Source organism: Xenopus laevis, chromosome 9_10S (assembly GCF_017654675.1).
Source record: "Xenopus laevis strain J_2021 chromosome 9_10S, Xenopus_laevis_v10.1, whole genome shotgun sequence".
Classification (NCBI taxonomy): Eukaryota; Metazoa; Chordata; class Amphibia; order Anura; family Pipidae; genus Xenopus; species Xenopus laevis.
This window is the reverse complement of record NC_054388.1, coordinates 49,521,168-49,532,886: the sequence shown is the minus strand read 5'-3', so window position 1 is coordinate 49,532,886 and position 11,719 is coordinate 49,521,168. Positions and strand designations below refer to the sequence as shown.

General features: G+C 43.6%; 1 protein-coding gene across 7 annotated transcripts in view; it reads right to left on the bottom strand.

Moving 5' to 3' along the window:
* Nucleotides 1-2,355: 2,355 nt before the first annotated feature.
* Nucleotides 2,356-11,719, bottom strand: part of kalrn.S (kalirin RhoGEF kinase S homeolog) — a 191,975-nt gene continuing 182,611 nt past the window's right edge. For all 7 annotated transcript variants that reach the window (XM_041578184.1, XM_041578185.1, XM_041578187.1 and 4 more), the window contains 9 exons: nucleotides 9,323-9,350; nucleotides 8,882-9,047; nucleotides 8,593-8,714; nucleotides 8,171-8,302; nucleotides 7,901-8,065; nucleotides 6,901-6,979; nucleotides 6,102-6,302; nucleotides 5,711-5,849; nucleotides 2,356-4,654 (listed from right to left, as the gene is read on the bottom strand). In XM_041578184.1, coding sequence (XP_041434118.1) covers nucleotides 4,109-4,654; nucleotides 5,711-5,849; nucleotides 6,102-6,302; nucleotides 6,901-6,979; nucleotides 7,901-8,065; nucleotides 8,171-8,302; nucleotides 8,593-8,714; nucleotides 8,882-9,047; nucleotides 9,323-9,350 — 1,578 coding nt within the window. In that variant the 3' untranslated portion in view covers nucleotides 2,356-4,108. The remainder of the gene's footprint in view (nucleotides 4,655-5,710; nucleotides 5,850-6,101; nucleotides 6,303-6,900; nucleotides 6,980-7,900; nucleotides 8,066-8,170; nucleotides 8,303-8,592; nucleotides 8,715-8,881; nucleotides 9,048-9,322; nucleotides 9,351-11,719) is intronic.

Below are 11,719 nucleotides of genomic sequence, written 5' to 3'. Positions count from 1 at the left end.
TATGGGAAAGAGTGCAGCCCAGGTGCAGGAAAAAGAAAATCAGAGCTTTGTACCTAGGTAAGTACTAAGGAAGATTGGATTCACTTATCATGGGGGAGGTTCCTGGCAGACCATGGGAAAGAGAACAGTACAGAGAAAGTACAGAGAATCCGAGCCCCGCCACTCAGTATGTTGAGGGGAAGATGAGCAGTTCCTGGCAGGGAGTAGTCAGAACCAGTGCTCTGTAGTTTGGGAAGTACATGGGTGGTTTGAGGAGCTCACTTTTCCAGGGGGAGTTGTGTAATGTAAATGGCCTTAGGTTTCAACCCAGCCGGGCCTATAGCTTATAAGTGGAGAGCAGAATAAAGGGCACCTATCACAGCCAAAATCAAACACACATTAACAATCTGACCAGTACAAGCTAAACACGTTTACTCAAACTACATATATGGTTTTTTGAAAAAAACTGCAGGTTTTAAAAAATCCCTTACTTTGTCAAATGGGTTCTTTCACTGAGACTATAACATGCAAATTTCAGGAGCATGCTCAGATTGTAACACTGCTTTGAGTATTCTACCCAGAATGCCTTGTTTAAGTAAACTCCTCCACTAGAAGTATCAGGAGATTTCCCTATCTTGTCCCCTGCTGTGATGTTATTATGCAAATGAAGGGCACACACTAACTTCCAGCAGGTGGCAGCACTACTGAACAGCAGCTAACGCAGACGTTTGGCTGATTTGAAAATAGTTTAGAAGGGTTGATAAGCAACCAAGGCATTTCAACTGAGCATGTGCGAGATTTCAGAGCTGCAGTTGGCTGGGAAGATGTAGGTAGGAGGAGCCAGTGAAATCCAAGATGCCTGCCTCAGCTAGAACTGCAGTGGAAATTAAAGGGGTTGTTCCTGGGCAATTTCAACCAAACATGTTTTGCTGCTGCAGAGAAATCGATCATGCTGTTCTGCAGTTGGAATCAGACTGAGCTAGTCAATCACTGTGGTGAGTAAATAAGGGAGCTCTCCAGTCCACACTGTCTATATGGCACACAGATAGGGTTGCTACCGGGTAAAATACCTGCCAAGTATTACAAATTTACCGGCAATGTAGCTGCCGGTAAATTTGTAATATGCTTAAAAAGACACCTTGGCCTACCCCTAATCCCCTGGAACTTAACTTTTCTTTTGCTTCTTGGAAGTGTCTGTGGTGCGGCCCCGCCCCTTTTGACATCACGGCCCGCCCATTTTGACATCATGGTCCGCCCCTTTGTGGCCCCGCCCCCACCAGCCGGTAAAGAATTTTTAGAAAAGGTGGCAATCCTACACACAGGTAGTGCAGTGCGAAAATAAAAAATTTATTTGACACCTACATTAGCTCCTGACCTTATGAGGATCTCAGATTCAACAATTTAAATCTTCATTGGCTGCTTCGTGGCTACAGGACAGACAAGATGGAAAAGGAGAGCAAAATGATGACTGTAGGCAAGATGGAGACAGTAGGGCAAGATGGTGACAGTAGGACAGAATGGAGACAGTAGGGCAAGATGGTGACAGTAGGATAGGATAGTAACAGTAGGATAGGATAGTAACAGTAGGACAAGATAGAAGAAGATGGGCAAGATGGAGACAATAAAACTTTAGGTCTTTCACTTACTGAGGCGCAGTGAGCAAAGTGCAATCTTAAGCACAATCACCATGTTTATTTCCATTCTACATCAGTTATTCTCACAACTCCGGCGTCATTGCAGATGCAAACAGTGATTCTCTAGACACAATTGTATTGTGTCTACTGCAGTTGTGTCTTATTAGCCAAAATGGATGCAACTGTGTGTACACTTCATGGCCAACTATGTTCAAAGTCTACCTGACGTAATTTCTAGTGTTCACTTTGCTAGTGACATCTGCCACCCAATTCTTTAGGCGCAAGTGTGCTGTACCTATTGATGCAGGACGCAAAGGCACCCTGGAGTTATTGCCTGGTCAGAAGGTGGTTGTCGGTAGACACATCAGCGCCTGATTTGGAAAAGAAGGCAGAAAGGACTGACCGCCGGTAAGTGAACTGTATGCAGTGCAAGGAGCTCATTTGAGCACAAGTGCCTTTAGTGAAAGTGGTTTTAGGTGCAACTCACTGCAGGGAAAATAACAAGTTGCCGGCTGAGCTTGCAGACATTGATGAGCCCTTTTATGTCATTGTTGTTTAACCTACAACTTCTGACTTTATACCGGTATGACAATAGCTAAAGGGACAATTCTACTTTACATGGGGCTCTGTAAAATGTGTTTGGCCCACAGCATGTCTTTTAATGACAGTAGCTCCCCCTGGGGTGAAAGTTTGATATTATTCCCAGGCCCCAATGGATAATATACGACAAGAAACACAGAGGGTCTGCTAACAGCTTGAACACTTTATTGGTGCTGTACATTTATCTAGGGTTCCCCAGATAGAAATACCGTCAGGGTGTGATTATATTACATATTTGTGTACAACTTACACTCTGTGCCTTTCACAATGTTATTTCCCAAACCTCTGTTCTCTGACAATTGTGCATTGAATTTATACCTGTTGAACAGGAGGCTGAGCGAACACCCTGCACCTACCCCGGACATGTGGCCCTTTATCTTACTCCTTCCTATCTATGATTCTTTACCTTTATTGGTTGCTTCTCAAGGCTTTTTCCTCTTCCCATTTAGGCAGAGGGGACTAACATTCCCTGTTACTTCGAGGGCAATTGACTTGGAGCTCTGGGTTACAATGGAAATATTTCATATATGACCCATGGTGACACTTTAAGGGCAAACAATTTGCCACTTGTAAGATGTACTGATGCTTGTGTCTAGAAATATTAAGTAAAACATATTGGTGGAGCTAAATCTATGCAGAAAGTGCTCATCATCTGCAATTTTGGTGGGACTGGAAGTGGCCATACAGTTTTTCTCTTCTGGGGTTAAAGGGCAGCACCTGAAAAATGCAACATCAAAACCTCTTAACACTCTGTGCCCTTATTTAACTCTGAAAGAAGCTCCCTACGAATACTGGTTGTTTGCAGATTCCACAACCAATTGGAATAAATCCCCCATACCGTCACCTTTTTTTGTGCCTGACACAAGGAATTTCAATAACCTCTCCATCCTAGAACCACAGAGAGAAGGACTTGTGCCAGAGACATATTTGCACCAACAGAGAAGTCACTTTTCATTGGCACCATGGGTGCCTTAGTCAGGGGCCCAGAGTACAGAGAATGGCCCCTTGTAGCACTTAATGGTCCAATCACAGTGAGGTTGGAACAAGTCCGTTGGAGACTGGGGAACAATTATTTTTAAGGCTCCATGGGTGTTGTATGGCCACTCAGTCCAGTGTTGTGTGACCCATTCATTGGTAGCCACACTAAAGCAGAAGGGCAAAGGGGCACAGGGAAGGTAGGGTCACACTGTAAATGAAACACTATGGTATCGACAGTGAGCAGAAAAAAAAAAACTGGCAATAACATCTGTATATAATGTGCAATTACAGCCACAGTCATGGGCCTAAACTCAATTCCTACCAACAGCGGCTAATCAAATGTAGGGACCGTTACATTTCTTCTGTTCTTTGATTGGATTAGAAAGACCTTTCCTTTTGTTACTGGCCAATCACATTCCAGAAATGTGTTTTTTTTTTTTCCTCCATGATATTCGTAAACATGATTTTTTTACCAATGGACGCAGCATAACATCATGGCCATTACCAACAATTGTGCAAACACTTTAGTGAATGACAGAATGTCCACAAAATAAATCAAATATTATAAATACAGAAAACAAAGCACAGTGAGTGGTAAAAATGGAAAAAAGGAGACCCTTTAGTGTCCATACTAGCAGCAAAATGGTTAAACCCCACTCCAGGACCTCGGCCTACAGAATTAGATCATGTTCCAGAAAGACACAGCACCAGGTCTGTCATTACTGTCTTTACTGTGAGATCTGCTTTCTAAGAGGGTTCATTAGAATGGTTGGCAGGGAGGCAGCTGGATATGGTCCATTGTAATTTAGCACCATAACCCCACTTGAAAACCTGTATACAGTAAATAAATAGCACCCCCTACAAGCTCAGGCTCTCCTGTACTGATCAGCATAATTTAGGACTTCATCTCTGTTAAATCATGTTTCCACCATGGTCCTGCTAATTATGAGCCTCTTGGTACTGGCCAATGGCTGAGCATCGTTTTGATGACTCCGCCTCTCAATGAAGCCTGCCAGACGGGAGGTGTCCAAAGGTAACTTAGAATAAGTGTTGTTATGAGGCTGCAGCCATGGATGCTGGAGACAGGTGGCAATGGTGGGTCTCCAGCGAGAGTCTCCTTGCAGTGTGGCCTTGATGAAGTCCTGGGCAGCCTGACTTACCCCAGAGAAATACTCTTGGGGGAAACTGAAGTCCACCCTGCAGATGTTGGCACAGGTCTCCTCGCTGCTCTCATCCAGAAATGGGGAGACCCCACTAAGCATGACATAGGTTAGTACCCCCAAGCTCCAGATGTCTGTGCCAAGAGAGACAGGGCTTCCTTGGATAAGCTCAGGGGCAGCAAACTCTGGGTTCCCCAAAAGCTGGTGAATATAATAGTGTCCCGTTATCTGCACGGCATCTTCCATATCAATGATCTTCACTCTGGGCACTGGGATACGCAGGTCTATAAGGAGATTCTCCGGCTGGGACAGAAACAAAAAACGAAAATATTCACTGTAGTGTCCTGAGGTCACAAGACACAGAACATAGACTACCAGCAGGGATACAGTGGCCCACCCCATTCCCACACATGCCCAATTATGCCAAAATTGATCTGCTGAAAAACCTGCCTGTGTTCTGTAAGCCCCACCATTTCTTTGTGTTGATATGGTACTGACCCAAGAAAATCTTGACCATTGGGAAGTATGATCAGATATAATAATATATATATTATTATTATTATTATTATATCTGATCATACTTCCCAATGGTCAAGATTTTCTTGGGTCAGTACCATATCAACACAACGAAATGGTGGGGCTTATATATATATATCTATATATATATAATTCACCAGCAACGGCTTCGCTCACATCGCAACACTTAGCTAGGCGTAGATTCGCCAGGACAACGCTAATTTACTAAAATCCGAAGTTGCGTCCAGGGCGCCAAATGCTGGCGAAGTTGTTACTAGTGTTACTGTACCAAGCAAAACGAAGTTGCGCTCGCTTTGGCTAAATTGCATATGGCGGGAAGTTGACTGGACGTATATGTTGCAGCCAATACATTACACTACACAAGCCCGGGAAAAAAAACCTTAATAAAATAAAATAGAGTTGTTATATTGCCCTACATATGAGCCCACTGTATAGTTTATGTGCCATATGTTAGGAAATATAGGGGGAAAGCCGGTTACCCCCCAAAAAATGACGATCTTTTGCAGCCTATCACCCTGAAAAAGGAAAAGTCGCCAGCGTTTTTGGGATGCCGGGCGTTAGGGATCGAAGTACTGCTAGAGTCTATCTCCTTCACTAGCGAAGTAACGCCAGCGACCGTTAGTAAATCTGCGAAGTACCGAAATGACCAATTTTCGCCCGCTTTAGTCACTTCACCCTTTAGTAAATTTGCCCCTAGAGAGAGAGAGAGCCCAATTTATACTCCCATAATGCCCTTGGCTAGGTATAGTACTGGCTATGACTAAAAGGCCCATTTCAACTAAACTGAGTACAAGCTGTTTGACTGTGCCACCAACATCTTACCTTAATATCTAAATGTGCCACCCGGCAGCTGTGCAAGTACTGAAGCGCCTCCATGATGTCTCGCATGTAGAAAGCCACTCTCTCTTCCATCAGCTCATCATGTTTCATGAGATAATCCAGCAGCCGGCCATCCTCCATTCTGCAGCAAGCCACAAAATGGTACAATTAGAATGTGAGTGGGAAAAGATAATTGTATCCTTTGGAACACACACTAGTCAATGTAACGCAATGAAACAAACCAAGGAATAGCACTTGCCATTTTTGGTACTGGTTAAACATAGGCAGGTGCACTGCACTGGATTTATCTGTGTAGGACCCTTGCTAGTATATTGTTAGGGATATCTGGGATATTTTCTCATTTATTGTGGATAAACCTCTGGCTGACACTCACAAGTCGAGGATGAGGATGTAGGCGCTCTCTGACTCAAAGGTGTCATGGATGGTAATGTACTGTGGGTGCTGCAGGTGCTGTAGAAGTGTTGCCTCGTGCGCCGCCTGCTCTCTCTTCTTTAGCTTTTTGCTGACGAATTTGGCTGCCACGTCCTTCCTGGTCATTTTCTTGGTACATTTCTTCACTATGGAGAACCTGCCCCTGTTTGAAGAATTGGGTGGCATCAGTAAATTAAGGAGGGGATACGATGGAGCAGTTACAAGCGGGGCTGCTGTTAATGGTGGAGGGTTGGGGGGCAAATCCCCTCTTTGCGAACTCTTTATTTTTAATGCAACCTTTTAAGCTGTTAAAGGAACAATAACGCCAAAAAATTAAAAGTGTTTTAATGAAATGACAACATAATGTATTGTTGCCCTGCACCAGAAAAAAACTGGCGTGTTTGCTTCAGAAACACATTTTAAATAAACAAGCTGATGTCTAGCCATGGGGGCAGCCATTCAAGCACAAGACAAATAGTAGATAACAGATAAACTATATGGAATCCCATTGTATACTAAAGAGCTTATTTGTTATCTACTGTGTATCCTGTGCCTTTTCAGCTTTAAATGGCTGCCCCCATGGTTACAGAGCTTGTTTATATAAACTATAGTAAAGTTTCTGAAGTAAACACACCAGTTGTACCAGAGCAGCACATCATCGTGTTTTTATTACTTTAAAACACTTTAATTTTTTGATGTTAATGTTCCTTTAACCACATCTCCCACCATCCATAGCAATTAAAGTAGAATAAGAATCTAACCTTCCAATCTCATGTAGCTCCGTGTACATTTGTTCAAAGTTTCCTTTCCATGAAATTGTGGATCCATTGGAATTGTTATCTTAAAAAAGAAAATGTTTTAACAAGGGTTAAAAACAAAATTAAAGGGTAAATCCTTATAGGCATAGGTCCATTGCCATTAGTTATATTAGGTACTGCCCACCCCAAGGAACAGCACTATCTGCTTTTAGGTTGTTCTCGTTCCCATGGTCAAGGAAAAGTAAATGAGGGTTAAACACTTTGAATTAAAGGTTAAAGGGCATGTAAAGGCAATGAAAAAAAACCCTAAAAAAAAAACCCTATCTCCAATATACTTTATTTAAAAAATGTGTACCGTTATTCTAAGAAACCTGACTGTATGCAGTGAAATTCTCCCTTCATTTATTGCTGTGGATAGGAATTGTCAGACGGTCCCTAACTGCTGAGCAGGGAAACAATCATACTTATGAACAGCAGGGGGAGCCCCCGCCTTAGTTCCCAGCCGTGCAGAACTCAAGCAGCTTGCCTATTCTGATTATTAATCAGTCTTGCTGTATCGGCTTATGGCAGATATTATTTGACTTGTGTTGTTTTGATAATTTATGACGACCCCAAAGCAGCCCAGACCACACTGAGCATGTGCACAGTCTTGGTCTTGCAAAGATGTTTCACAAAGTTACAAGATGGTGACCCCTGTGGCCAACTTTGAAAGCATAAATCATTGGTTTGATTAGGCTTGTGGTGCAGTAAGTTCATGTTTATGTTTAGTATACAAAATAAAGCATTTCTAGCCTTATTCTATTTTAGACTTTAAGTACTGTTAGGATGAAACATAGGCCCATTTGCATTAGTCTTACTAGGTACATCTTCCCAGGTAAGTGAATACTTATCCCTGCAGGTACAGAGCTCTGATTCTATATAATATCTGCTCTTGGGTCTCTTTCCCATGATCATTCAGATTCTCATGCTTACAAGCCCTAGAAGTGCCACCAACACTACTTACCAGTTTCTGGAAGTCTCACAGGCTCTGAAGGCTCACTAGGCAGACTTATACCCCAGGGGTTACTGGCGCTCACCCGGAATTGATACTGGGTCCCCGGGCACAGGTCTTCCAGGACAAGGTAAGTATCTAGGGTAGAGGCAACTGACTGCTGCCAGAGCTGGGCACCTGTGGGCACAAAGATGGCTGAAGGAAACTAGAGCCTTGGTTTAATGGATGAACCCATCCAACAACACAAGTACTGACCAAGGAATAGCCATATTCAGTCCTTACCCTCCTCTTTATATTCCACCGTGTAGCCAGATATGGTGCAATTGCCAGTGCTGGTAGGTGGCAGCCAGCGGAGGATGACAGAGGTGCTGCTTCTCTCCTGAGCCAGGGGCTGACTGGGGGCCCCAGGGACACCTGGGAAACAGAGGCAGAAAAGGTGTAAGTGTTGGTGTAAGGGTCTATTTTTTAAAGTGGCAATTTTCTATTTATGATTACCCAATGGCACATACTACTAAAAAGTATATTATTATAAAAATGATTTCTTTACATGAAGCAGGGTTTTACACATGAGCTGTTTTATGCAGTATCTTTTTTTAAAGACCTACATAGTTTGAGGGGTATAGTTTTCCTTTAAAGGGTAAACTAAACCCTTTAATTGGGCAGAAGAAATTTAGAAATCTGTCCCCCTTAGTACTGGTGTTTACCTTGCACTTTGATGGTGGCAGATGATGAAGTTGCCCCCAGCTCATTAGTTGCCACACACGTGTAGATGCCACTGTCCTGGGGCATAACATTGCTGATTTTCAGTTTGATGTCTCCAGACTCACTATGGAAAGAAGAGACAGAAGAGACTCATATACCACAAGGAACTAATAGGAGCACAGGTTTCTGAGGGACTCAACCAGCCAATAGAACTGTGCCATACTGTGGGAATATGGACAAACAGAGAGTATATAGAGGGCAATGAAACACAGGTAGTGCCCCCCCCCATACCTAGTTGACATAGAGTAGGTGTTGCTGCTCCCATCCAAGATGCTTTGGTCAGGTCCCTTCCAGGCAACACTGGGCCTCGGCCGACCGCATACTTTGCACTGTAGGATCACTGTGTCCCCAAGAACACACATGACGTCCACTAGGGGCACAAGGAACTCAGGAGCCACTGTCAAAACAAAAAAAAGTCTCATCATAAAGAGAGGAACTTCTACAAGGCCAAATAATATGGCTTAATGCCTAATAAATTAACCAAGAAACATAAAAACCAACCCCAAGTTCTGTTCTTTAGTTTTTGCTTGTAGAATACAATTGAGAATTTGAGAATTGAGAAACCCCAATGGTCATTTCTGGCCATTGTGTTGGGAGTAGGAATTAAAATTATTTTTTACATTTTTTCAACTTATTATTATGTGATAATAGGGTCCGCATCAGATAACTTACCTTCTTGGATGAAATTTGGATTGATTATCTAGAAAATGAAAAGGAAAAGATGGAGATTATTAACTACAGATCTGGCCATGGTGGTGTCAGCTGTGAAGTGGGAAAGCTCCCAGTCAGCAAATAGCATGAGAGAATGAACGTGTTATCTGTGACTGTAAATTTGATAAATGCTGCATGTTTATAACTCTGACTGGCCAACCATGGTTGCAAAGTCCTGTAACATCTGCTTTTGTCCTCTGTGAGAAGAGAAAGTGGGGGTCAAGCCTGAACTCTAGTGATGGGCGAATTTGCGAAACGGCAAAAAATCCGCAAAACAGCGCCGGCGTCAGTTTTTTGGACTCCAGCGCTCATTCACTGGTGAAAATGCACCGGTGTCCAAAAAACGGATGCCGGCGAATTTTCGCAGGTGTTTCGCGAATGTATTCCCCGGCGGCAAATCATGCAATTCACAGCGAATTTCCGCCTGGCAAATAATTTAGCCCATCACTACTGAACTCTTTCCACTTAAAGCTTGGGTGGTCATAGATATGTAGGAGTGTAAGGTTTTCCTATGCCCCAGGGAATTTAGTTGGCCAGCTAGGCTGGGCCCTTTTTCCCATAGGGGAGGGGGAGTAGTTCCCAAAAGTTATAAAAAAAGGGATACTCCCATGTGTTTGGCATCTCTTTCTGGTTCAGCCACTCTCTGGAGTAGGTGGTGTGTGGCTGGGAGGGCCTGAGGTGGAGGTAGGCCTCAGTATTGGAGCAAGAAAGTGTCAGGTTAGAAACTTTAATAGGTCACTATAGGAAAATTAGTGAGCAGCTAAGGCTCCAACGAGGAGTTTAGTGAAGGGTTAGCACCCTGCAGTGACAAGGCCGCCAGGTTAGGGACTCAAGTGATTAAGCTCAGGAGATCCTTGGACTGTGAGATTCACCTTCAATGGGGATTGTGCAGCAAAGGCAGGCAAGGCGACTCAATTCAGAAAGCTGACTAACAAAAGATCCAGTGTCAGACTGGCCCACAGGGATACCAGGAAAACTCCCGGTGGGCCCAGGTGTCAGTGGGCCCTACTCCTTCTAAACATTTGGCCTATGTCATGTTCATTGCCTATTTCTGTGAGAATAAAGAGGCTAAATGGATGGAATAACAGGTTATACTATGTAAAGAAAAGAGAATAGGAGAATAGAGGTTGAGTCAGGAGAGGAAGAAAATAATACTTAGAGTGGCCCCCTGGTCTGAAGGTTTTTGGGTGGGCCCCTGGTGTCCCCAGGGGTGATCCTGGCCCCTCCACCGCCTGAGGCAGCAGCACTTGTTGCTGCCCCCCCCTCCCCCGGAAATTCGCTCTTAAAGTACCAGGAGCAGCATTTTTGCTGCCCCTGGTACCTAGTGGGGCGCTGCCGCCTGAGGCGATAGCCTCAACTCGCCTCATTGGTGAAGCACCCCTGGGTGTCCCAGTCCAACACTGAAAGGATCATACAGTATCCGTAAGTAATATATTTGTGTAAATGACCTGCTACTTGTTCGTGGAGTGTACCATCTGAGCACGCACCTTGAATATGTGATTGACCATTAGGAAGTGTACCATCAGTTCAATAAATTGTTCTGCTATATATAATATTGCATTTTAGCCATATTCATTTTTAGGGTTTAGTTATCCTTTAAGCAGGGGCCACACCTGAAGATAAAGACTCTAATTATATTGTGCCTACCGGGAGTTGCTGGGAGTTGGACCCCTTGCCCGGGTTTTGGAACAAGTGTATAGTAAACCAAGGAAAGAAAGGGAAACCCTAACCCATCCACCTGTTACGTATATAATCATACTCAGATGTCCTCAAAATAGTGTAGGAGACATTGGACTATGCTTGTAGTGGGTTCACTAAAGATATCTTGCTAATTCATGTCATACCCAGATAGGACCTGCAAGGTATATACACATGTGAGTGTGGCTAGCATCATGCTGCACCTCCTAAACATTAAAGGGATTAATGCTTTGCACTTGTCTGCTGGTATTAGTTCTATAGCACAGAACAGAACTGCTCCTCTTGGCCTATGGAAAAACACAGGCCAAGAATCAGCCCCTGCCATGTTACCAGTTTTCTTCCTTGCCTGTACCCCGGAAACACCGCGCCAGCCTGGGTGCAGGTACATTGCAGACTTTGGTGGTATAATGCATGTGCCTTTTTCCACAGGCTGAGAGTCAGTCCCACGTGGCATTAGTCTAAATCTAAATTGTTACAACATGTGGACCATTCCTCTGTGATATTGTCTATAAACCACAGGATAAAGTATAGTAACTTTTAATTTTAATTATAATTAAATTAAAATGATAATGAAGTGTATGGAACACTTCACCCTCGGGGGGTCAAATCTGGTCTGTGGGCCTCTATTTGGACATCCCTGATCCAGGAGATCTGCAGTTT